General features: G+C 36.0%; 8 protein-coding genes across 18 annotated transcripts; 2 read left to right on the top strand and 6 right to left on the bottom strand.

Annotated features, from left to right (window-relative positions):
- Positions 1–1,491: 1,491 nt before the first annotated feature.
- On the bottom strand, positions 1,492–3,218 carry LOC106322870. The gene is made up of 2 exons (XM_013761019.1): positions 2,535–3,218; positions 1,492–2,238 (listed from the first exon to the last, which is right to left on the bottom strand). Exons 1-2 carry the CDS (start codon positions 3,003–3,005, stop codon positions 1,630–1,632), a joined length of 1,080 nt encoding a protein of 359 aa, XP_013616473.1. The 5' UTR covers positions 3,006–3,218; the 3' UTR covers positions 1,492–1,629.
- A 2,569-nt stretch (positions 3,219–5,787) lies between these two features.
- Positions 5,788–7,457, top strand: LOC106322896. Its single transcript, XM_013761048.1, has 2 exons — positions 5,788–5,857; positions 5,946–7,457. The coding sequence occupies exon 2, from the start codon at positions 5,957–5,959 to the stop codon at positions 7,331–7,333; it is 1,377 nt and encodes a 458-aa protein (XP_013616502.1). The 5' UTR covers positions 5,788–5,857; positions 5,946–5,956; the 3' UTR covers positions 7,334–7,457.
- Positions 7,458–7,522: 65 nt separating this feature from the next.
- On the bottom strand, positions 7,523–8,000 carry LOC106323117 (40S ribosomal protein S23-2; the record flags this gene model as incomplete). The annotated part of the gene is made up of 2 exons (XM_013761284.1): positions 7,523–7,794; positions 7,866–8,000. Coding segments are annotated over 2 exons (276 nt in total), but the record flags the coding sequence as incomplete, so codon positions are not given.
- A 129-nt stretch (positions 8,001–8,129) lies between these two features.
- LOC106326355 (mitochondrial import inner membrane translocase subunit TIM14-3) lies at positions 8,130–9,143 on the bottom strand. The gene is made up of 3 exons (XM_013764353.1): positions 8,903–9,143; positions 8,624–8,802; positions 8,130–8,427 (listed from the first exon to the last, which is right to left on the bottom strand). The coding sequence occupies exons 1-3, from the start codon at positions 8,903–8,905 to the stop codon at positions 8,271–8,273; spliced, it is 339 nt and encodes a 112-aa protein (XP_013619807.1). The 5' UTR covers positions 8,906–9,143; the 3' UTR covers positions 8,130–8,270.
- Positions 9,144–9,381: 238 nt separating this feature from the next.
- LOC106327643 (protein IQ-DOMAIN 1-like) lies at positions 9,382–11,642 on the bottom strand. Of its 8 annotated transcripts, none has more exons than XM_013765857.1 (6): positions 11,499–11,642; positions 11,236–11,302; positions 10,824–11,153; positions 10,520–10,741; positions 10,299–10,418; positions 9,382–10,201 (listed from the first exon to the last, which is right to left on the bottom strand). In XM_013765857.1, exons 2-6 carry the CDS (start codon positions 11,293–11,295, stop codon positions 9,581–9,583), a joined length of 1,353 nt encoding a protein of 450 aa, XP_013621311.1. In that variant the 5' UTR covers positions 11,296–11,302; positions 11,499–11,642; the 3' UTR covers positions 9,382–9,580. The 8 variants fall into 8 exon arrangements, with proteins under 8 accessions (XP_013621311.1, XP_013621307.1, XP_013621309.1 ...); XM_013765853.1 differs by having other exon boundaries at positions 10,824–11,156; XM_013765855.1 differs by having other exon boundaries at positions 11,236–11,305; positions 11,485–11,642.
- Positions 11,643–11,779: 137 nt separating this feature from the next.
- Positions 11,780–15,941, bottom strand: LOC106327644. Of its 3 annotated transcripts, none has more exons than XM_013765859.1 (6): positions 15,870–15,941; positions 15,590–15,659; positions 15,358–15,504; positions 15,212–15,285; positions 14,992–15,128; positions 11,780–11,867 (listed from the first exon to the last, which is right to left on the bottom strand). In XM_013765859.1, the coding sequence occupies exons 2-5, from the start codon at positions 15,638–15,640 to the stop codon at positions 14,993–14,995; spliced, it is 408 nt and encodes a 135-aa protein (XP_013621313.1). In that variant the 5' UTR covers positions 15,641–15,659; positions 15,870–15,941; the 3' UTR covers positions 11,780–11,867; position 14,992. The 3 variants fall into 3 exon arrangements, with proteins under 3 accessions (XP_013621313.1, XP_013621316.1, XP_013621315.1); XM_013765862.1 differs by lacking the exon at positions 11,780–11,867 and adding an exon at positions 13,133–13,186; XM_013765861.1 differs by lacking the exon at positions 11,780–11,867 and having other exon boundaries at positions 14,777–15,128.
- A 131-nt stretch (positions 15,942–16,072) lies between these two features.
- Positions 16,073–19,029, bottom strand: LOC106324695 (importin subunit alpha-9). The gene is made up of 11 exons (XM_013762656.1): positions 18,881–19,029; positions 18,495–18,720; positions 18,271–18,424; positions 18,062–18,164; positions 17,791–17,975; positions 17,617–17,696; positions 17,299–17,449; positions 17,055–17,136; positions 16,920–16,978; positions 16,534–16,839; positions 16,073–16,458 (listed from the first exon to the last, which is right to left on the bottom strand). Exons 1-11 carry the CDS (start codon positions 18,930–18,932, stop codon positions 16,294–16,296), a joined length of 1,563 nt encoding a protein of 520 aa, XP_013618110.1. The 5' UTR covers positions 18,933–19,029; the 3' UTR covers positions 16,073–16,293.
- Positions 19,030–19,205: 176 nt separating this feature from the next.
- Positions 19,206–21,988, top strand: LOC106323021 (lipid phosphate phosphatase gamma, chloroplastic-like). Of its 2 annotated transcripts, none has more exons than XM_013761185.1 (2): positions 19,206–19,935; positions 21,837–21,988. In XM_013761185.1, the coding sequence occupies exon 1, from the start codon at positions 19,260–19,262 to the stop codon at positions 19,929–19,931; it is 672 nt and encodes a 223-aa protein (XP_013616639.1). In that variant the 5' UTR covers positions 19,206–19,259; the 3' UTR covers positions 19,932–19,935; positions 21,837–21,988. The 2 variants fall into 2 exon arrangements, with proteins under 2 accessions (XP_013616639.1, XP_013616638.1); XM_013761184.1 differs by lacking the exon at positions 21,837–21,988 and adding an exon at positions 20,660–20,881.
- Positions 21,989–24,537: the final 2,549 nt, after the last annotated feature.

Genomic DNA, 24,537 nt, shown 5'->3' on the forward strand with positions numbered 1-24,537 from the left:
ACTTGTTCCTGTCTCATTATGAGATTTGCATGTTTATCATACTTTATTAATTGTTATAACAATATTCATTAGAATGGTTGATCGCCGAACAAATAGTATTATCATTTTTAATATTTGTAATTTGTTTGTATTTATATATGATATTCCGATTCAAATATACTTTATATATGATATTTTGATTAGGTTTGATTCGGAAAAATATAGATATTTGGATATTTTGAACATCTAAAACTTTTAAATATTTACGAATATTCATAAATATTTTATTCATTTTGTTTAATACAAGTAAATTTAAAAAAAGTTTATACCACTTTTTTCAGAAGTATATTTTGAATAATATAAAAAGGTAACAATCACTAAAACTATATGTTTCATAAATTTTTAATTTAATTATTATTTTTCCTAAAACAAAAAAAACTAAGAATTATTTTTGTTTTCTATTAATATTTCATATTCTTTTCTTAATTTAAAATTTTTATAACTAATTTTGTAAATAAAATTAATAATATTATATGTTAAAATAATAATTATATAATTAAAATTCTATATTTATTGTAGATATAGATCTATTTATACAAGTGCTAGAATAGAGCAGAAATATCCAACTTTGAAAATTTTAGTATTTGTAGTTTATTCTATTTTAAGGAATACTAGTTTTTAATATTTGATTTGCTACAAAAATTTAAAAAGATTTAAACTTTTTGGATCAAAACGAATAACCAATGAAATCAAATTTAATATGATAAAATTCCCTCGTTGCAACGACATTTCTATAAGTAATTATTAAATTATTCCATCTTTTTCCTTATCCACTTGTTCTTTGTCGTTTAGTCTATCTACTTTCCATATTAATGCGACCTTATCTTTTCTTCTTCTAGCCAAACATGTTAGAGAGCAGTTCCATTGGTGAGTATGTGCACATGGTTTTCTAACCGAATTTAATTTAGTTAATAATTAATTTTAAATCACAAATAATGATGTAGCTAATCATAAAGCAACACATAAGCAAAAGGTGCTATGTTGTTTTTTTTTGAGGTTCTAAGACCATGATTATCGATGCAAGGTTTCTTAGGTTCAATTTTTTTTTCTGATTAAAAAAAAATAACGCACCAATCGCGGACCGCTACGTGTCAGTGGAATCCGAACAGTGCAAGAAATAGACCAAAGTTGATCCTTATTTCATCTCTTTTATCACCAGTTTTTACACAAAAGATGGAACCCACCACTTAAAAACCCCTCTTATATCTCCCGATAATTATGCTCTAAAACCAGAATCATTTCTTTGTTTCTCTCCTCCTTTTTAAACATTTTCACTGTTTTAACTGTTAGATACTTGTTTAGATCTCATTAATGGGGTTGCCCTTACATCAAATATAATAAAATTATTAAGGATTATGTTTTTTTTTATATATGAATTTATTTTTGGACCAATCTTTTTATATATGATTAACCAGTGTTTTTCAAGATAAAATACATATTCAGAAATTAATATATCATTTACAAGATACCACAAAATCAATACTCAAAACCTTATTATAATAGTGGCATCTTCGACTTGCTTTAAAATAAACAACAATTATTTCATTTTTAAAACCATACATTAAAAAACAAAGTGTAATGCCTCTGATATTAATGAGTGACTTTTGTTGGCAATGCAACAATATACTTGGTATCTCCGAAAGTAGATGGGACGACAAACACAACACCTTCTGAGATAGACCCAACCCAACATGAATTGCCTTCAAGTTTGTCCTCAAACCCTAACCTCACATCAAGTACTACTCCAACATCTGTTTCCTCCAAATCTCCACCACAGTCGCAATCGCTAATCATTTGGTGTCTCGTGTGAATCTCTACCTTAACACCATCACGTTCAGTAGTACTGTTTTCGTCACCAACTTGTTCCTTGTTGAACAAGAATACATCAGCACTAGCTGTTTGGCCGTTTGGAACGGCACTTTTCATGCAGCCTGGTGACATTTTCAAGCATGTTTTGTCTCGAGAAACAAGGGGTTCACTGCGGTCGAGAACGGAGGCTGACCTATGAAGTTCATTAAGGAAGTTGTTTCTTTTGGCTGGTGGGAGGTAGAAGATTGGTTTGAGTGTGGTCTTGGAATGAGATAAAGAGCTTTGGATTTTAGCCCATTTGGTTAAAAAATCTGTCTCAAGGAGGAGATCAGCTATTAGGATGCTGCAGCTTACCCCAATTGAGTATCCACCACTCTCAAAATTAGTCACCTATCAACCATATTTACAAATATAAAAGAAAAGCATCAAATATTATATAAAACACTCTCTTTTTTTTGTCAGCACTCATGACCATAGTTATATAAATACAATATCTAATTATGCAGAAACTTTGCAAGACCAAAAATCTTAGTTTTAATATATACAAACAAATTCTAATTGATTTTGTTGACAAAAACTACAATATTGATTTTAAATTGTTTTCAGTTAATTAAAATAAATAGACAAAATATATTTATTTCTTTCTATATCTACAAAAAGAAAGAAAAGATTTAAAGATTGGTTACCTGAACATAGAACAGTGGAGAGAACTGAGGATCAACTTCATCAATGTCTCTCCAGAAGACAGTCTCTGCTTCAGCTCTGCTCTTGTCTCTCTTCACCATTTCAAAAAATTCCGGCAAACTCGCCGGAAATATCGCCTCAACCATCCTAACGCCACTGTCGTTGGCCACCACCTCCAAACCATCTTCCTCTCCCTTCGTCGTCCTCCTCCGCCGCAGTCTGCCACAAAGCATCGGCTGCTCCGTCAAGGCTCTCCCTAACGACTCCTTTATCCACCCGGCGACTAACCACCCTCTCTCACCACTATCACCTGCGTCCTTGTAATACGTGACTATGTTTAGTGTTCGCCGGAATATTCCAGCTCCGACGGGATCTCCTACGGATATGGGGCGGACTTCACGGTGTTGCGTGACTTCCACCGGCATGACGCTCTGTTCTCCGGCGATCATTGATTTGGAGAATGTGGTTTCCATGTTTGCCTCTAGTTTGTGAAGGTTGCTTTAGATCGTTTCTACCCACTTATAGGAACATAAAGTTGCTAACGATTATAAAACAAATTTAAAAAGAAACTATAAGAGATGTGTTTTAATTACATTTCATCAAGGAAGTTGAAAACCAACGGTAAGATGAATATTGTAAAATCCATATTTAATTTGAGACGACTTGCATTAATTGAAATTTGAAACTGTCTACATGTTTACTTTATTCACTTTCTTCTTCTGGGTTTGCTTAAAAAGTAAACTTGAAGTTTCAATGTATCATTGACCTTAGTCAAGATTCACTGTTGGGGCAGTAAAGTAAACTACTAGTACTAGTAACATTTAATTTATCAAACCATAAATATGGTTGTAAACATGCAATTAATTAATGGACCTGTGGTATTCAATACGACTATAGCACATAAATGTTAGCAAAAAAAATTAACTAGGACATAGTTACGTAACACTATTCAGAGCATCTCCAACCGTACTGCAAAAAAAAAACTGCAAAATTGAGTGAAAAATGCAGTCATGGATCGATCTATTGCGAAGCATCCGAAACATAACTGCACACTCACACAATCTTTGTCGAGGAAAAGAGTTCCTTTCGTCATTCTACTATTGTTGGGCTTTCGTCTCAGTCAACTTCTTGACTTCAAGAGATGCACTAGCATAAGGCAGTTCTCCTGTAGTTTTATAGGAGAGTTCCGCCGGGTAATACTTCGATCTAAGACTACGTGCGCCAGTCTTTCCTTCGTTTGTTCTCTAAGACTTGCTTGCTCTGTATGGAGTGCCATGTGGTTCCTCGAGTGCCAGCCGCAGAGAGGAATGCCATCAACCTTTTGGGCATGCTTCGTTTGCTTTATTTTTCTTCTTTGGATACATTTGGCATGGTTCTAGAACCCTGTTCAGAGATGTTTTTGCTGGTATTGATCCCAGACCCAAAAGTAGAAATCTTATAACTAGGAATGTGAGTAATCCTGACCAAAAAGGGGATGGTTCGGCTACCGATTTATAGAGTAATATCTTTTTTTGTATGTACATGACTGCATTTTTCATTCTATTTTGTGGTTTTTTTTGCAGTGGGTTTGGAGATGCTCTAATACGTTAACAGTCCACTTATTTGCTCTGCATAGTTTAGCCGACACACATATTTTTTTTTAATTATAATTTCTTAACTTTTCACGCACGCTTCGGATTTCATGTGCTCAACGTCCACCTAACAATTTGTATCATAACGTCGACTTTTCACGTTAAGCGCAGTCATTATCGTATCATAATGGTTCACAATGTAGACACTTCCATAAGAGAAAGAGTGCTCAACGTCCACCTAACAATTTGTGTTATTGTGAGACTGCCCCACTTAAATTTGAACCTCATAAATTAAACACATGGTTTCCGTGTACGCAGAGTAATTTTGTACATGCAATAAATTCTCACATTGTCCTTCAGCACATGCAATCGCGGCATTGTTAGCCATTGCATATTAATCTTTGCACGATCTACTTGAGGTGGTTCAAACACTTTCTCACAACAGCAACAAGGTCTCAATTGTGCCCAAAATGATTTCTAGCAACTCTGGTTCAAACCAAGAATACTCACTCTGTCTCTAAGAACCATAGCATTGATTCTCACTTGTTATGTAATCTTTCACCGTTCTTCTAACAGTGAGTCCCGGATTAGTTGTTGCAGCAGCTAGCAGCTGCCATGCATGTTGTAGCTTTTGGTCACATACTTAGACTAGTGTTCTTCTTAATGTTTTTTGAAGTCATATCACATTTGCTAACTTTCAGTTGCTAACAAAAGAATCTGTGTGATGGAAATTTACCTAGTAAGTATCTAATTTTATATTTCACGAGAATATGCCAATCAAATATATAACTGATGACTACATCCATTTTTTACAAAAAAATGTAATAAGTCCAATGTTATATTTTTAAAATATAATAATTATATGTTAAGAGTTATTTGAAGTCGATACTCCCACAAAAACCCTAAAATTTCACGAAAATATGGCGATAAAATATTATTTTTTGGTATTGTCAATTTATATTAGACCCTGTTCGGGAACGCGCTAGGTGCTAGTCGAGCGGTCGGGTTGGGCCTAGCGCCTAAAGAGAAAATCGGGGATTAATCGGAAATTATGCGGGGCGGAATTTTTAGATGGTTTACTATGTTATAATCATGTTAATCTTTAATTGTGTATAACATTAATACATTTTCATGTTTAAGATTGTATAAAACACACAAATAGAATATATAAACTTAATATAGTGTAATTTTCATCAAAATTATGAATATAAATGATATTTATAAAATTTTAGATCAAATAAATAAATAAAAATATTATTAAAAATAAAAAAAAATAAAAAAAAAAATAAAAAAATAGATTAGGCGGCCGCCTAGGCGGCTAGGCGGTCATTTAGGCGGTCTAGGCGGAAAAAAATCGGATATCCGATTTTTTAAACCGATTTGGCATAAATCGGGGCGGAAAAGTGACGCGTAACCGCCTAGGCGGCTAGGCGGCCGAGTTTTAGAACATGGATATTAGATAACTTAAACCAATTATTTACACAAAATAAGTCAAAATCATATTTGGAAAATACATATTGCTTAGATTTTAGAGTTATTTGTAGCCAATAGCCCACAAGGAACCTTCTATTTACAAAACAAAGACGCATACTTTATGAGACTTAACTCGGCCCAGTAATTTAATGTTAAGACTTCAGGCCCATTAACTGAACTTTGCCACGTGGCCTTCCGCTAATAAAAAAAGCTGAACTCTCGTTTTCATTTCAGGAGACATCTTCACTCTCATCGCCGGAGAACTCTCGCCGTCACCGGAGGTCTGCCTCGCTTTTAATTTTTTTCACTCTCTTTCCACTCTTCTTCTGTTTATTTCAAATTTATGCTGAATTCTTCTCCGTTTTCTAGGGTTAATCGTTATGTCAACGGACTCGGAAGCTGATGTCAACGTCAATGCGTCGACTTTCGAGAGCGGAGAGTCTGATTCCGAAAGTGAGAGCACAGGTTTAGATTCGCAAAGATCGAAACTTGAGAGTCTGAAGAAGCTATCTACTGATTCAGATTTGGTTTGGGGCAAAGTGAGCAGCTTTCCATGGTGGCCTGGACAGGTCTTTCTCGACTCATCCGTTGCGTCCAAAAAGGCCAAGAAGCACTTCAAGAAAGGAGCTTTCTTGGTCGCTTACTTCGGAGACTGCAGTTTCGCTTGGAACGATGCATCAAAGATTAAGCCTTTCCGTCAGCACTTCTCGCAGATGGTGGAGCAGAGCGACTCCCCTGAGTTTCGTAACGCTGTTGGTTGTGCTTTGGAAGAGGTTTCGAGGAGAGTGGAGTTCGGTTTGTCTTGCGGTTGTGTCTCCCAGGAAGCTTATGAGAGAGTCAAGACTCAGAGCGTGATGAACGCTGGGATTAGAGAGGAGTCAAGGGTGAGATACGGTGGAGATGAGGCGTCGAGCGCTGGCCTTTTCGAACCTGCGAAGCTTGTGGAGTATATGAAGCGTTTAGCTTATTGTCCGAGGTATGATGAGAGTGATGAGAAGCTGGTGTTTGCGAGTAACCGAGCTCAGTTATTCGCGTTTCAGCAGTGGAGAAGCTGTATTAACTTTCCTTTTCTTAAGGATGTGACTGATGCTAAGAGAGAAGAGAAGACTTTGTCAGATTGTAGTGTAGACAAACGTGTTGGGAAGAAGCGTAAGGTTGAGTCTTTGGAATCATGTAAGCCTGAGATAAAGATTAAGAAGTGTTTTTTAATGGGAGCTATCCCTTTGAGAATGGAAAGCGAGATGATGACTCATACACTAAGCCTAAAGAGAACACCTCAACCACTCAACTTGGAGCACTCAAATTATGAAGATTTTGAAAAGTTTTTAGAGGAAACGTGTTGCAGTAACCTCAACCAAGACTCGGAGAAGGGCTCGAGTACTCCTAGTGATGTGAAAGAATCTTCAGACCAGCCTGAGTCAGGCTCCAAAGAGGCGCAAACCGGTGTCAAAGACTGTTCAGGAGATTCATCAGCAGCACCCAATGCATTGATCCTCAAGTTTGCTAGCTCAGGTTCCGTTCCATCCGAAGAGAAGCTGAACAGCATATTCAACCGTTACGGTCCCCTCAGAGAAGCGGAGACTCGGGTCATGAAGAAAGGCAAGAAAGCTAGAGTGGTGTTCATAAGAGGCGAAGACGCAGAGACTGCCTTCAGCAGCTCCGGGAAATACAGCATCTTCGGACCTTCTCTTCTGGGTTACAGCCTCAAGTACGTTGGCCACAAAGGCAAAGAGAGCAATGACATAATAACCCAGTGAAACTCATTGTAGGCAACTGTTTAGTGGTTTATTAAGTTTAGGACAAAGCTAACTTTTTGTAATGAAACGAGAGACTTGATAAACTAAACGGTCAATCTTAAGGATTCAAAGCAAATTAAGCAGATGGTCTAAGCGGTAAGACATAGAGTAAGTGATTCAAAAATTCATTAAGACAGAGACATAAGAACGGAAGCTGAACACAAAGATTCATTAAGAAAATGTTTTAACACACCTTTAGAACAGAAGAGAGTATTTTTAAAAAAGACTGAACTAGCAAAAAGTGATTATAACATCAAAATTCAAAAGCATGGCGGCATTGTTTAAGATCTAGGCTTCTCCTTCTTCTCCTTGAAGAGGGCCAAGAGTGAGACACCAGAAACCTTGCCGACCTTGAACCTGACTCCGGGAATATCTCCCACAGCATGACCCTTACGACCAAACCCGGCGATCAACACCTCGTCCTGCTCACAACAGTAACAGAATTCAATATTCTGACAGAAGCTAATAAATGGTTTTTGATTAGAGACTTTACATTTTCCTCAATGTAGTTCAAGCAACCATCGTTGGGGACAAAAGCGGCAATCTTCTTGCCGTTTTTGATAAGCTGAACTCTAGCACACTTACGGATAGCAGAGTTAGGCTGCTTAGCCTCAATACCACTGCACAATCAATCAAACACATTAAGATGTTGGTTGTCTGAAACGGACACGGTACATATATGGTCGAGAAAATATATTTGATTGAGAATTATCCCAGAAATAAATTTTAATTTTAGATGAATTTAACATTCTCTCGATGTGTGAAAAAAAAAACACAATCACATGTTTCTTTGGAACATAATGATGATATACAAACAAGAAATGGTAGAGCACAAAACCAAACGAAAAGAGAGTAGTTTCATTAGGTTTTGTTTGTAATAAACTCTCTCATATGAGAATCAAAAAGCAGAGCCAGAGTTATTGGATTTGCCAAGCATCATATCTTTGGCTTCATTGATCTTGGAAGCGAGATAATGACTACCTCCAGCGTCAGGGTGGTTTGCTACCATTACTCTCCTATGAGCTTCTTTCACCTTCTCAGCCACAACCCTCTCCCTGTTATAATTTTAAAAAACACCACACACTATCAGGAGAGCAAATACTAAATCGAATGTATTAAACTACAAAGCACAAACTCTCAAAGAGACCCAACTCTAGCTGGTATTAGCCTTGATGAAAATCTCAAGACCATATCAGTTTAAGGAGCCAAAAAAAAAATAAAGAAGATGAAGGAGGAGGATTAAGGACAGACCTAACTCCAAGAATGAGAGCAGCTTCTCGGCGTGTCATAGAAGCTTGGAAACCACCTTCATAAAACCTGCGTATTCTAGGGATGGATGGCCTGGCCTTGAAGGCGTGCCAAGCAATTATACCATATCTACCAGCTAGAGCAGCTGCAGCTACAGCAGCACCTGCAACCATTGGCGTAGCCTGTTGTAACCACAAGTACATATGCAAAACACGTCAGATACCCAACAAAGGAACCAACGTAGCTTTGGAATAAAAGAGAACAAGTATAGCAAGGACTTACCATTTGTTTCAAGTTGTTAAGCAGATACAAAATCGGATTAAACGAACGATAATTTTCTTCAATTGAAGATTATCTCTATCAAAATTTGGAAAGCCGATGGGTTTAGGGTTCTTCAATAGAAACACGATGAAAAGAAAAAAAAACAGAACAAAAAGGTCTTTGCCTCTTTTGTCTTAATTTTGGTACTTGTTTGCGTGGGGAAGAAGTCGGTTATGTGAATATTTCCAAATTTTTTTTATCAGGTCGGTTAGGTGTGAATCAAAGTCAAATACCTTCTTCCTCTATCAGAGGATTCGTCAATTGATGTCATTTTTTCCTATGTCGTCAGTCAAATACCTTAACTACAAATGTTTTTATGAAATTTTGGATTTGATTATTTACGACTAACACTAATATAAAAGTATACTACTATTAATTAAGATTACGCTTATACAATATAAATAAATCTCAAAAATTCAACAAAACAAACAAACAACATGAATTGAAAAGGTAACCTTAAGTCGAATATTGAAATTTATTGGAGTATAAGAAAATAAATGACACGCGTTTACACTCTGCACAAATGAATTACCAACTGAAAGTGAACGTACAACAAACATACAACCATTTCCGACAGATACATAAAAAGTGGAATCATAAATATCTTTATAAAAAAAAGACAGTAATAAATAAATTACCTCAGCTTCCTCCTCCATTGGTCACGGCGACACCGCCGCCACCCTCCACCTTAGGAGGAGCTGAGAACCGCCGTGGTTTAGGCAACGCAGGCGAAGCCGGATAAGAGAGGCGTTTCTTAGCCGTAAAGCCATCGTTCTCCTGAGTGGTACCACCACCGCTCGATGGGCTCTGCGGCTTGTTGACCCTGGCTCTAGCTGATTTAGTCGGAACCATATAGCTCGGGAGAGTCTGCGAGCCAGCGAGGCTCTCGTCATCTCTCACCGATGAGCCAGCGATGCTGTGTCTACGGTTCCTCTCGGATAGGACCGAGATTGTGCTCTTGGCGTCGTCGTCGTTGGATTTTCTGGAGGATTGGTTTAGCCTTGAGGGAGTTGGAGGTGAGAAGAAACTGTTTTTGTTTCTTGGAGTGCCGCCGCCACCTCTTGCGGATGATGGTGTGTTTGGTTGAGTTGAGTTGTTGCGGGTTATAGGTTTTGAGGCAGCGTTGTCGTTGTTTTGTTCGGAACTGTTGTCTAATGGTCGACCAGCCATCCATCTCTCTAACCAGCTCCAACCCCATGTCGGATTGCTAGGATCCATGAACATTGGGTTTCCTGATTTAGAATTGTTCTTCCAGTTTTGCTGCAACATATAATCATCAGCACATCATTTAAACGAAGACAGTTTCAAACTCTAATGTTATGTGTTCACTTTTTAATTGCTATATTGATGAGATTACCTGATGAGTGTATGCATAAGCCAATGCCCTTTCCCTTCTCATAGTTGCCTCGTACTTGCTCAGCAATTTAGCTTCAACTTTTTCCTTTGACTGAATGCTATCATCCCAGTTGTCACCGTTCTGAGAGCAGCAAATGAAAAAAAAAAAGAAAGATAAAATCTATTAGCATAAAAGTTCCGCATTTTCAGATAGAAAAGAAGAGACGAGTAAGTAGATAGCACCTTCAAGCCAGCAAGCTCTTTGGCATGCTTCTGAAGGAGTTGTTTCTGGCGAGCCTGATTCTCTTCAGACATTCTGATTCTCCTAGCTCGGATCTGTGACTGCACACGAGAGAGAGTCTGCATACATTTTAAAGTGTTTGCAGCTTGGCGTTTAACAACAGATCCTTCCATCAATAACCTGAGCCTGACCAAACCCCTCATTGCCCGGATTGCTCTTTTTGCCTGTAGTATTTACACAAGACAACGTTATACTCCGACAGATCCAGGCAGTTCAAGAGTGGAACTGTATTAAGCAAAAACATACCAAATAGCCTCTAAATACAGTCTGAATCAAGATAGCAGCCGCTTCTTCGTTAGACTTTCCAGCAAACCGAGTAGGTGCAGCAGCACGAGGACGAACCACCACCTCAGGAGGAGCAGCAGATGAAGATGGAGCTACAGGAATATCAGACGTCGTAGCATTCACAGCATCTGTCGAAGGAGCGGAAAGGTTGATGTTCTGTTCAACAATCACTTCAGCTACTCTCACCTCAAGAGGAGGAGGAGAAGATTGCCTGGCGTGGTGGTCCGCCAGGGGAGGGGGAGGAGGGTTAGAGACCACACCATTAGAGCTCTCCGGAGATTTGCGTTTAGACTTCTGAAAAACATCAAAACATCAAAAATTGTCAAAATACACACACGAGAGAATATATATAAAACACAAACTTTTTTCATACCTTAGAATCAGGGCTGAATGCTTTCTTAACGCTAGAAAACCACTTTGCTTTTTTCCCCATCTCTTCACTGTTTCATTCACAGAGATTAAATAAAACTAAAATTATTATTTTTCGAATAAAAACTTAACTTTTTTAAGTCAACAAATTCAACATTCACCCAAACGCCACGAAGAATCGTGATAATTGCCAGATCTCTGCAATCTATGAGCTAAATTCTTCAATGAAACTTAAACAATCAAGAACAAAGAGCGATAGACAGTCACACCAGATCTGATTGAAGAAGAAGAGCTACACTAGAGTCCACCCACCGCTTATCGGAGAAGAAGAAGACGAAGAGGCGTAGAGAATATGGTGAGTTTGGATCTTTGCTGAGGTGCCAAGATATCTTCTCTTCACATTCTCATTATTGCCAAGAGAGAGAGAGAAGAGAAGACAGATGGATTCAAAGCTGTGAGTAGAGTATTTGTGACGGTGTGTGTTTCTGCGTGAACCCACTTATTGGGCCGCTCTTTTGGGCCCCACTTGCCTTTTCTTTTACCTTCTTGCTTTTTTAGTACGTAAACTTGTTGTGGTAATTTGATTAGTTTTTGGAATCAAAAAGCTAATCAGGTTTGATTCTTTACGTTTCATACCTGTGATAAATTTTGATTTACCTTAAACTGAAACGATATTTAATGAAACTTAACGGATAGGAACGCTTGTAATGAATTAAAAGTTTATCTAGATGACTAGATATGGGTCATTTGGCTACGGTGCCCATCTGAGATTTATATTATTAATAGCTTCACCCAGTGCGATTGGTCCTCTACTTGAGCTAAAAAGGGCTAATAAGCAAAATGGTTTAAAGTTTTTATTCGTCTTTTGTGGGGTAAAAGTTAAAGTATTACTAACACCTTCCTATCTTTTCGTCGGAATATAACTTTTTTTTTTGTCGAACGACCACCGTTTTCTTGTTATATAATAACTTTTCTTTTTTTTTTTGGTCGAAAAAAATAAACTGTCATCGTTTATCTTAAACAAGTAGAGTAGAACCGACAAAACATGTGAACAAAAATATCCACTATGATACAGCCTTTTAATCATTTTAAATATGCTCTAATAGACCATTATATAACGTATCTTTGATTCGGGATTTGATAACTCATGATAGTTATTCGAACATTGTTCATTTGTTCACCATAGGGTGGACGTTCGGGTATCCGTTCGGATTCGGGTCGGGTATTTCGGATTTTCGGGTATTTCGGTATAGAGGTGTAGAACCCGTTCGGGTATTTCTGTACTTCGGGTCGGGTTCAGATATTTTTAGTTCGGGTTCGGTTATTTCGGATCGGGTTCGGATATTTAGATTTTGAAAAACAAAATTAAATTTTAATTTCTCAAATTTCTTGTATTTAAAAATATAACTTTCACTTAAACTAATTTTTTATTTTTAATAGATTGAATGGTTAATAGATTTGGACATAACATTTTGAAACTAAAAAGATATTAATTTGGTTATTGTTTTTAAATTTTGGATGTAACTTTTTGTTAATTTTTGAAATAAAAAATTTGACATGCATTTTAAATGAGTAACAAATCGTTTTCTCCGTAATTGTATGTATATCATATGAGTTTAAAATATGTGTAGTATCAATATAAATATTTTATATAAAATAAGAGATGTAAACTAGAAATATAAGGTTAATTATACATATGTTCGGTTATTTTCGGATATCCATTCGGGTTCGGATATTACCCGTTCGGGTTCGGATATCCAATCTCTCGTAATTTAATATCCGTTCGGATATTCTGCTACTTCGGTTCGGATTTCGGTTCGGGTTTTTCGGATCGGGTTCGGGTGCACTTCAGATATCGGGTAAAGTGCCCACCTCTAGTTCACCATATCCTGTTTCACGGTAAGATCCTCCACACTTCTAAGTAAATTTCCAATGAAATATTTGTCACATAATACCTAAATTTCATGCAACAATACATATTTACAGCACAACGAATAGGAAGTTTTAATTGTTTATATTTAACATATACACATCAAAAGCCATTTCGCAATTTTTATAAATATTTTTCATTTTTTGGTCAACTATATAATTTCATTATATCTCGAAAATACCATATTGACATACGATGAACTAGGATGATTGAAATGTTATTTAAATTTGTCTAATGAATTAAGTATTACCGGTGTTACAAAAAAAAAAGAATTAAGTATTACCTACCTAAATCATTGACTTTTTAGAGATAAACCTAACAGGTTTCTTTATCAGTGGCCAGCTTGTACCAGTCTTCTTATTAAGTTTATTAACAAAACCTAAAAATGCATTTTTAAATATCTCATAGAAAGCTGTTTTCATATATAAATAAGTGAGAACTAGACGTTGGGGTTTAATAATTTCAACTAATCAAATGATTTATTGTCGTCCATCATTTGGTAGTGGTTGTATATATGCATAAGATATGCTTCTCGGATAGGACATCGGCAATTCTCCGAAATAGACTATTTTCAAGTTTTGATCACAAAAATAGATTATAAAGAGAAAAATGATCAAAATGTTTCATTTAATAGATAAAATGATACTAATACCCTAGATATATAAAAAAATAAATAAAAATAATAAAAAATAAATAAAAATAATATTTTTTTATAGTTTTAGATTATATGTTAAAAAAGTTTTTCTTTTTTGAAATTTTGTTTTTTTGAAATTTTTTTTAATTTTTTTTTCAATTTTTTTTTTTAATTCGAAAATAATTTCTGAAACTATTTTTAAAATTTTTATTTTCAAAATTTTAATATTTATTTTTTATTTTATAAACTTTTAAACCTCAATCCCAAATTTCCACCCCTTAATTTTAAACCCTAAAATTTAGATTAGTTAATCCTAAAGGTATAAATGTATATTTACCTCTTTAATAAAATATTTTAGTCATTTTGATCTTTAGAGTCTATATTTGTGACAAAAAAAATTTTAGTGTTATCATAGGGTATTTCTCGATGACATTTAACCTGATGATAATTATAGTTTCTAACATCTTTGTTACGGGAAAAAGAGGAATTAATTCTCTTACGAAACTTTTTTTTTTTTTTTGATCTTAGAAACTCTTTTTCCCCGTTGGTCCATTTTTGTTTTTCTGCTCTTTGCATTTTAGAAAGTGAATTATATATCAACATGTTTAAACCTTATTACTTTTAAACAGCTAGACAAAAAAAAAGTTTGGTAGCTAATGCATCGAATCAATTAAGAGGGTAACGGCCCTGACTATTTTTTTTACATCGAACCGAAAATCGATTTGGCATTATATGTAAGTTAGGGGGTCATGCAAGCATAACCAGGGCCGTTAGCGTGTAAATAGATAAGCCAGAGAGTTGGTAACGACCCGACATAAGGCTTATCGTCATATATCTCAACGGCTGAACAATTTATTTTATTCACATGAGTAGGTAGTTCATATGAATAGGTGGCTCCACAACCTTGGTGAAGTTATCCGTTTGGGAGAGTCGTCATCTTATATTAACCTCAAAATCTTACAAAAATTAAAAATAAAAAAATAAAAAACAACACGATTCTGGCTTTATTTGAGAAGGTTTATGACAAGATTGTTCTATGTGTTCCTTCAGGAAATGGTATAGCTTTTAAATCGTTGCAATTATCTAAATTTCCAACCAACCACATGTACATATGTTGGTCTAAGGCGATACGTAATATGTTCTTAGTATATGGGTGATAGTACTACTTCCTTTGTGGGTTTAGATGGTTACCTTACCTCAAGGCTCAATGTTAGGATTCTGAATCAGGAAGCGAGCGTTGTGTAAGAGGGAAGTAGTCTCCTCGTTTGACGCATCAAGCAAACGCAATTCCTTGATCTCCTCCTGCCATTTCTCAACATACTCCTTGTGTATCCTGTTCATATATGTCATGTGAGTGTGTAAACATCTCAATCATGTTACACACATAAAACATTATAGAGTCTTCTGTTATCTCACATGATCAAGCGCTCCTCGAATTCGTTACTGAGTTCCTTGAACATTGTCTTCCCTGTGTCAAGCAGATTAGAAACCTACAACAACAAGAAATGAGAAGAATCAACAGTGACGAACTTATCAAATTCTTGTTATTCATCAGAGCTTACAGTCTGAGTGAAGCTCTCAATCTTATCGAGGATTTGAGCAATGTGAAGTTCCATCTCATCAGAAGCAACAAGTTTCGTCTCAGTTTCTTCGTTCTCAGTTGCATCAAGGCTCATTCCATCTCTCGAACCTCCTTTCTCCTCTTCATCCTATCAAAATTCCAGCGCCAAAACTTAAGAAGAATCTAATCCACTACTACAGATCATCATCATCAATGGAAGATGAGAAACATACAGAAGACTTCATGCGTTTCCGAGATCCTCCGTTTCCTGCTTCCTCTTCCATTTTCAGCGATTATCTAAACCTGCAATAGCATTTGGGAACGACGATTGTCATAAACGCACGGTTACACATCCCGATCAGATTTCGATTAGTGATATTCTAAGCGACGTTCGTTAAGTAAAGCATCGCAAGTGATTTTGGATTCGCAATACGAAACCATACACGATTGATTACATCCCGATCAGCTAGATCTAGATCTCTTCGAAGAGGATTAATAGAAGCGGAAACTTACGCGACGATGAAGGAAGGATTGCTCGGAAGGAACTTGAGAGAAGATGAAAGAGCGAGCGAGTGTGGAGACTGGGGAAGTAGCTGAGTGACGGCCAAGGAACCCATTTAAATAAAGAGTTTTTAATTATATTTTAATTAATATTTTAAAACGACCTTTTCCAGATTAAGTTAAACGTCATTAGTGGATGATTATGCGAGGAAGCAACATCTACTATTGCATTCACTGGCCTCCTGCTTGTAACACTAATGCAAAAATCCTCAACTTGTGAGACAGAACTGTATTACAAGTTACAACAACAACATGAACCAACCCCTAAATAAATGTCAAAACTCTCTTTCACACTTTCTTTCGTTACAAGCAAAAGCTACGATGACTGGTTTCCTTTGATTCCATCATCCCACATGATTTAAACTCTGAGACGACTTCATTCATTGATTCCATAATCTTCACCAAAGTATTTATCCACAAGACTGTTTGCCATGACTCTCAGCTCTTCGTTTTCGTGGAACTGGAACCTCTCCATTGCATCTATCCCGTCTTCTCCTTCCACAAGCTTTGGACCTTCTCCGTTTGGCATTCCTCTTAAAACCTAACCAATCAAAACCCACATAGTTCAGGATCCAAAATGACTGAGCTTTTAAGACCATTTTAGTTAGTTGCTTACCAGCTCAATGAACTGAAGACCAAGCCTAGCAGCTTCTATATCAGGAGATCTGACCAGGTCAATAAAACCCCGGAGGCAACCGCCACTGACAATGGAGACTAAGTGCTCTTGAATTATCCTCGGTCTTGCGTCCCCTTCTGCAGATTCTACACACAGGTTTCCCAAGACATAGGCAACTTCTTTCTTTATATCAAAGGGTGATGTCGAGAGAAGCCGTAGCAGCAACGGCATTGCTTCAGATGAGTGTATCACTCTCTTGTGTTCAATAGATCCCGCAGCTATATTAGATAACACCCACGCAGCTTCCTACAAAAACTGAGCTTAGCGATGAAGAAAAGAACATCTCCAGATAACAGAGGAAAACGAAATGGGTATGAGATACTGACCTTCTTCAAGACTCGGTGTTCGCTTCTTAAGCACTTTCCAAGCACATTAATGGCGTTTTCTGAAAATTTATCCGGGATTTCAGTATATTGAACAATATAAATGATTAAGCTAACCTTCAGTTAACAGATACTAACCTTCAGTGTTCTGTCCACCGATAAGGATGGTTAACATTGCTTTGGGATCAACAGAGACAAAGTTGCCTAAACTTCGTAGAACCTGAATTCAAACTCAAGTTTATAAAGAATCCAAAATGCAGCATTTGAATAAAAGAAGCATTAGTATCCTGTTTTTAATCAATCATATGCTAATACGTGAACTAAATACTAACTAGAATCCTGTTTGTTTTTTTTGGAACAATTAGGCCTGTTGGAAAGTTACCGGGATGAGAAGCTGTAGACTGTCTGAAGTTGCTAATCTTTCGACAAGTAATTGAAGAATGCCCCCCTTCAAAAGCATGCTTGTAGCTATATCTGAGAGGGCAGAAAGGTAAACAACGATCCAAGCAATTTCTGTGGCAATTTCTTCATCCCTGAATCCAACAATCAACAACATTTTAATAAAATCATCCACCAAAGTTGAACAATAGAATATTGATGACATGTTAAAGACCCGCATGAAGCTCAGTAATCAGTAAGAGGCAAGACATCAAAACAAGCTAAGCACTTGCTGCAATAAGAGAGATGAAACTTTGCTCACGTTTTTTTCAAGTGTCGGAGAATTGCGTCAACTATCCCATCGACTCTGACAAGCTGCGCTGCTGCTTTTGATTCAGGTCCCTATATCAATGCATAATGACATTACTCTCTAACAATGGATTTGTAATCATAAACCAATGTGATAAAAAAAAATGGCCCCCGACTTTTCTCACACCTTAATGAGATTTGACAATGCCCATGCAGCTGTTCTTACAGTTGAACCCTTGTCGGGAAAAATCATACGTGCAAGAGGTGGCAAAGCCCCTTGAGACAAAAGTACATTCCTCAACTCTTCTCCTTCACCCGCAACATTACCAATCGCCCAAGCACACTGCTCAGCCACCGGGGCAGAGTTCTTTTCTGAATATTAACTTGGAAAGCCTAAGAAACCTAATCCAACAAAAAGAAAAGAGTAATAATAACAGACTGAGCTGTCCAGTACAAACCTCCAAGGTGAGCAATGAGCAACGGCAGTGCAGGCAACAGAGCTTTTGTTTCTTCAGGTTTTCCAGCAGCGATGTTAGTTAGGCACCAAGCTGACTCAAGTAACTGTAATCAGGAAGAAGTGAGATAAAAGATCACAAATCTACTTCATTTGTCTTGAATAAAATCCATATTAGTTACTTGGAATAATCTCAAACTTAATGTTAGAAACCTGTTCATCAGGAGAGCCAAATGAAAGACACTGCACAAGCAAAGGTATTGCACCCGCGGTGAGCGCAGCATCAATAGGAGGGAACTCTGATTTCGACAGTAAACGCCTGAGTTCTCTAAGAGCAGTCACCCTCTTCTGCATTGCACCTTTTCCCCTGAAAAGAATGACAAACTTGATCAATCCCTAGGCGTTATGGTTCTACCAAGTTCACAGGATCCACTTACTGAGATTGAACAGCAGACTTGAGCTCTTCCACGGCTTTAACTGTTTGAGCCTCCAAAACTGGCTGCTCTTCATCAATCATCATCTCATTCTCAACACGAGCATCCTCATCATCTCCGCCATTAGTACCAACCCTACAAAGCCGCTTCGCCCGAACCAGTGATTCTCTTCTTTCCTTGGCCACCGTAACAGCTTGTTGCCGCCTTCTTTGTCCCGCAACATTCCCAACTACACACCCGTCATATCCAGATAATACAATCAAAATCCACGTCACACATTAATAATTCTCGGGAATCAAGTAATACCCTTAGAAAAGCTATCATCTGCCAAATTATACACTAAGGGTTCACGGTGGAACAGAAGACGGAGGGAGAATGAAAATAATCACCTGAGGACTTAATTGGGTCTCTTCGATTAGACGCGGAGCCATCATCTGCCATTAGAGACGCCGGAGCTTAGTTCGTTTTTTCCAGTAGGTTTGATTCAGAATCGCATCGAAGATACTTGATTCCGAAGCACGAGAAAGGTTTTACGAAGTTTTTTTTCCGGCAAANAAAAAAGAAACACGGAGCTTTTGCCGACTCGTATTTTTCTTTAAGTCCCTAGTATGTTTGATAATTACGAAATGTAACTATAATTTTAAGAAAGTACTATTGAGTCCAACGACTTTGTTTCAGACAAATATTTCAAAATATTAGTTTGTTTGTCCTAACACGATTCCTTTGGATCTATCCCACACCCCTCGCTCGATCGATCACACCACCTAAATGGAGGACCTACCACAACAGCTCAAGGCCGTAACTCTCACACACGTCCGCTACCGTCGCGGCGATCAGCTCGGGCACTTCCTCGCCTGGATCTCCCTCGTCCCGGTCTTCATCAGCCTCGGCGGATTCGTCTCCCATTTCCTCTTCCGCCGCGAGCTCCAAGGGATCTTCTTCGGCCTCGGCCTCGTGATCTCCCAGCTCATCAACGAATTCATCAAAACCACAGTCGAGCAGGCTCGCCCCGAGACGTGCACCTTGCTCGAGGCCTGCGACTCGCACGGGTGGCCTTCGAGCCACTCGCAGTTCGTGTTCTTCTTCGCGACGTACTTTTCTTTGATGGGGTGCAAAGGGATCGGGTTCTGGTTCGGGTTGAGGAGCAGGTGGGTTCTGAATCTGGTGCATTGGTGTCTTGCTGTTGTGACTATGTATTCTAGGGTTTACTTGGGGTACCACACGGTGGCGCAGGTTTTCGCGGGGGCTGCGTTGGGGGCGGTTGTTGGGGGGAGTTGGTTCTGGGTGGTGAATAGTGTGTTGTATCGTTATTTTGAGGTGATTGAGGAGAGAAAGTTGGGGAGGGTGCTGTGTGTTAAGGATACTTCTCATATTCCTGATGTGTTGAAGTTTGAGTATGACAATGCAAGAGCTGCTAGGAACAACTCTAAGTCTGATTGATTTGGTAAGTCTGAAACTTCGTCATGTTTCTTTGAATCAGATCCTATTATGTTCGGTTGTTTGGATATAATACCAACGAAATGATGAAATTAGGTAGTCGAGGTTATGGATCAATGTACTTGGTTATCTTCTTGACTTTGTACGTGTACGTATTAGAAACACACATGAGGAACTATGCGAACGTATATGAATCAATTTTACCACATGTTTTCAGAACCCAGCTTGCTTTTTTTTGTCTTCTCAATTTTCTAGCTATGATTAGTTCTTGATTTTTTACTAAGGAGTACTCTAGTCCTTCTAGTTCTAGTTCCATCTTCTTGATTGTGACGATTTTGACATTTATTCATCGAATTGACTGTAGTATTTGCATTTACGCATTCCTCAACAGTGAGGGTTTGCTGTATGCTGATTTAAGATTTTTGAGAATTCAAGCAGACTGATTCATTCATTGAAACACTAATGGACACATGAAAAACAATGGTTTCTCTCCATCTCTGTTATTCGATAATATTATAACTGGTATTTGTGAAATCGGCTGGTTTTTTTTCTACTGTTATCGTATTTTCACATCTGGTTTGCAAAATTTTATCTTACTTTAGTCAATTTCTCAGTAAGCTTAATAAAAACGGCTAAAACCAGTTGAAGTCATTCTTCTTGTAGTTTATTAGCGAATTTGATCACCCTTCATAATATTAAATCTATTTGTGCATTGCTTCATCTTATTTCAGGTCGGAAAAGCACTGTTATAAGGCTCAAATAAACATGAGACTCACAAGAGCTTCTTCACACTTAGGGCATCCGCATTGGTGAACCCCCTCTTGGGGTTCATAAGGTTTTTTTATTATTTTTTTGGTGGGACCATAAATAGTTGTGAACCTCTATCGATTGTGTTCCTACATTGGTGAACCTGCAGAAGGGGTTCATGGAAATAAAATAATATTATATATATATTTTTTTAAAATCTTTTCACTATATTGAAAATAAATGAATAAAATATAATAAGTTTTAAAATATTCAATACATTAAGAATTGATTACATTAACCAATATATTTATAAAAGAAATTTATTCATTACATTGAAAATTCATGAACATACAACGATCAATCATCTACATTACCAAACATTTGCCAGATATTTTCGATGAGATCAGCTTTCAAACGATCATGTTTATCTGAATTTCGAACTTCAGTGCGAATGCCAAGCATATTATGGACATTCAAACTTTCTCTTCTTCGCACCTGGGAACTTCTGCTTGACTCTCCCAACTCGAACTCTGATGTATCAATTTGATTGTATCCGTCTCTTTCGTTCTCGACTATCATATTGTGCAATATAACACAACATCTCATAATCCTTCCTATTTTTTCTTTGTCCCATTGTAAAGCTGAGTTTTTAACTATTGCAAATCTCGATTGCAATACTCTAAAAGGGTTTTTTTTGCTTCTCAATTTTCTAGCTATGACTCTAGTCCTTCTAGTTCTAGTTCCATCTTCTTGATTGTGACGCTTTTGACATTTATTCATCGAATTAACTGTAGTATTTGCATTTACGCATTCCTCAACAGTGAGGGTTTGCTGTATGCTGATTTAAGATTTTTGAGAATTCAAGCAGACTGATTCATTCATTGAAACACTAATGGACACATGAAAAACAATGGTTTCTCTCCATCTCTGTTATTCGATAATATTATAACTGGTATTTGTGAAATCGGCTGGTTTTTTTTCTACTGTTATCGTATTTTCACATCTGGTTTGCAAAATTTTATCTTACTTTAGTCAATTTCTCAGTAAGCTTAATAAAAACGGCTAAAACCAGTTGAAGTCATTCTTCTTGTAGTTTATTAGCGAATTTGATCACCCTTCATAATATTAAATCTATTTGTGCATTGCTTCATCTTATTTCAGGTCGGAAAAGCACTGTTATAAGGCTCAAATGAACATGAAACTCACAAGAGCTTCTTCACACTTATTATTTTTGTTACATCCCTTTTTCATATTGACATATCTATATTGAAAGATACATTGCTTCATAGATTAAATAGAAAAATTATTGGTCTGTGGTTTTAAGGATTCACAAGCACGTCTTAGTGTATTTCTTCAGTAGTCAAGAGAGAAATTATGGAAAGAGTTGATAAGACTTACGAAGCATTACTTGAGTTCACATTAGAAAAGGAAAATTTTCTAGGTTGGCGTCTTTGCTCTGTCTTCTTCACTTTGTCACTACACGCAAGAGTCAAAGAAAACTTTATTCCGTCTAAAGCGGATCCCTATATTACGTTTCTGCAGACACTAATGTCTCACACGCATGTGGTGAAAAAGTGATATTCGAAGCTACTGTTTGAATATGATTACCTAAGTGTCTAGAGAAATTGAACAAACACTAAGTTTCATCTAAAGTTTCTAAATGATATATTTGTTTTCCATATGTTTTTTTTTGGTCTTTGAAAACAATCAACAACTGTTTTTGGGTAGATATATCCATGGGTTAGTGATGGAGTGGATAGTGGGAGACAAGAGTTGATAACTTGATATGGAGCGTTGAGTGATGCTTTTAGTCCAAAAAGATTTTCACTTTATGTTTTTAGTGATGGAACAATGTATTAAAATAATATTGTTATATTTTTGATTTTTTTCAAAATATATGTATAAATCCATACGAAATGTTGAGTTTTACGTTAAATACTCTATATACTGAAGTTTAATTTTTTTAGTATTGTTTTAAAATTTATAACCACATTCTACATTTGTATTAATGTATTTTAAACCCTCTTTCATGGTATATGAAAATAAGTATAATTTTTTTATCAATTAATTTAGTAAAACTTCGTAATACTCCCAATATCGGTGGAATAACCACTACAAAATCGATATTTTCTTGAAAAACTTCATAATTTTTCAAAAATAATTTTTCATAATTTATCAAAAATAATTTTTTCAAAAATATATGTACAACCCCATACGAAATATTGATATTTACGTTAAACGCACTATTTACTGAAGCCTAAAATTTTTAGTGTTGTTTTAAAATTTCTAACCACATTCTACATTTGTATTAATGTATCTTAACTCTCTTTTAAGGTATACGAGAATAGATAATTTTTTTATAAATTAATTTAGTAAAACTTCATAATACTCCCAAAATCGGTGGAATAACCACTATAAAATAGCTATTTTCTTGAAAAACAGAGACAACAAAGGCTCCAAACCTCTTTGAACATCATTATATGTTCGTGCAGGATGCAACTATGCATTAAAATAACATTGTCATATTTTTCGAAATTTTCTCAAAATCTATGTGTTAACCCCTACGAAAATATTGAGTTTTTGGTAAATGCTTTATATATTGAAACCTATAATATTTAGTGTTGTTTTAAAATTTCTAACCACATTCTACATTTGTATTAATGTATGCTAAATTCTCTTTCATCGTACATGAACATCGTTCAATTTCTTTTATAAATTAATTTAGTAAAACTTCATATACTCCCTAAATTAATGGAGTAACCATTATAAAATCGCTATTTTCTAGAGAAATGGAGACAACAAAAGTTCCAAACCTCTTTGACCATCATCATATATTAGTACATGATGGAACTATGCATTAAAGAAATATTTTTATATTTTTTTGAATTTTTCTCAAACTCTATGTGTACCCCTAAGAAAATATTGAATTTTTCGTTAGATGCTCTATATACTGAAGCTTATACTTTTTATTGTTGTTCTAAAATTTCTAAAGATATTCTAAATTTGTATTAATGTATGTTAAACTCTCTTTCATGGTATATGATAATCTTTATAATTCTTTTATCAATTAATTTAGTAAAACTTCATAATACTCAAAAAATTAGTGGAATAATTAACTATAAAATCGTTCTTGAAAAACAGAGACAACAAAGACTCCAAACCTCTTTCAAAATTATATATTAGTGCAGGATGCAATTATGCATAAAAAAAATATTGTCATATTTTTTGAAATTTTCTCAAAATCTATGTGTTAACCCATACGAAAATATTAAATTTTTGGGAAATGCTTTATATATCGAAGCCTAACTTTTTTAGTGTTGTTTTAAAATTTCTAACCACATTCTACATTTGTATTAATGTATGTTATACTCTCTTAAATGGTATATGAGAATCGTTATAATTTGTTTATCAATTAATTTAGTAAAACTTCATAATACTTCCAAAATCTGTGAAATAGTTAACTATAAAATCACTATTTTTTTGAAAAACGGAGACAACAAAGGCTCCAAGCCTCTTTGAACATCATCATATGTTAGTTCATGATGCAACTATGCATTAAAACAATATTATCATATTTATCGAATTTTTTTCAAAATCTATGTGTTAACCCCTACGAAAATATTGAGTTTTTGGTAAATGCTTTATATATTGAAACCTTTAATCTTTAGTGTTGTTTTAAAATTTCTAACCACATTCTACATTTTTATTAATGTATGTTAAACTCTCTTTCATGGTATATGAGAATCGTTATAATTTATTTATCGATTAATTTAGTAAAACTTCATAATACTCTCGAAATCGGTGGAATAATTAATTATAAAATCGCTATTTTCTAGAAAAACGGAGACAACAAAGGCTCCAA

The sequence above is a fragment of the Brassica oleracea genome, chromosome C2 (assembly GCF_000695525.1).
Source record: "Brassica oleracea var. oleracea cultivar TO1000 chromosome C2, BOL, whole genome shotgun sequence".
Taxonomy (NCBI): Eukaryota; Viridiplantae; Streptophyta; class Magnoliopsida; order Brassicales; family Brassicaceae; genus Brassica; species Brassica oleracea.

Excerpts from the sequence above, each read along its gene's own strand:
- LOC106322870 (XM_013761019.1), bottom strand. The coding sequence starts at position 3,005 with ATGGAAACCACATTCTCCAAATCAATGATCGCCGGAGAACAGAGCGTC. Across the intron at positions 2,239-2,534 it reads CTCCACTGTTCTATGTTCAG|GTGACTAATTTTGAGAGTGG; the intron begins GTAACCAATCTT and ends TATGGTTGATAG.
- LOC106322896 (XM_013761048.1), top strand. The coding sequence starts at position 5,957 with ATGTCAACGGACTCGGAAGCTGATGTCAACGTCAATGCGTCGACTTTC.
- LOC106326355 (XM_013764353.1), bottom strand. Across the intron at positions 8,428-8,623 it reads GCTCTCATTCTTGGAGTTAG|GGAGAGGGTTGTGGCTGAGA; the intron begins GTCTGTCCTTAA and ends AAATTATAACAG.
- LOC106327643 (XM_013765853.1), bottom strand. The coding sequence starts at position 11,295 with ATGGGGAAAAAAGCAAAGTGGTTTTCTAGCGTTAAGAAAGCATTCAGC. Across the intron at positions 11,157-11,235 it reads CATTCAGCCCTGATTCTAAG|AAGTCTAAACGCAAATCTCC; the intron begins GTATGAAAAAAG and ends GATGTTTTTCAG. Across the intron at positions 10,742-10,823 it reads CTGTATTTAGAGGCTATTTG|GCAAAAAGAGCAATCCGGGC; the intron begins GTATGTTTTTGC and ends TAAATACTACAG.
- LOC106327644 (XM_013765859.1), bottom strand. The coding sequence starts at position 15,640 with ATGGAAGAGGAAGCAGGAAACGGAGGATCTCGGAAACGCATGAAGTCT. Across the intron at positions 15,505-15,589 it reads GGAAACGCATGAAGTCTTCT|GATGAAGAGGAGAAAGGAGG; the intron begins GTATGTTTCTCA and ends GAATTTTGATAG. Across the intron at positions 15,129-15,211 it reads TTCGAGGAGCGCTTGATCAT|GATACACAAGGAGTATGTTG; the intron begins GTGAGATAACAG and ends ATATATGAACAG.
- LOC106324695 (XM_013762656.1), bottom strand. The coding sequence starts at position 18,932 with ATGGCAGATGATGGCTCCGCGTCTAATCGAAGAGACCCAATTAAGTCC. Across the intron at positions 16,979-17,054 it reads CGGTGGACAGAACACTGAAG|AAAACGCCATTAATGTGCTT; the intron begins GTTAGTATCTGT and ends ATAAATTTTCAG. Across the intron at positions 16,459-16,533 it reads GTCTTCAGTTCATTGAGCTG|GTTTTAAGAGGAATGCCAAA; the intron begins GTAAGCAACTAA and ends TTGATTGGTTAG.
- LOC106323021 (XM_013761185.1), top strand. The coding sequence starts at position 19,260 with ATGGAGGACCTACCACAACAGCTCAAGGCCGTAACTCTCACACACGTC.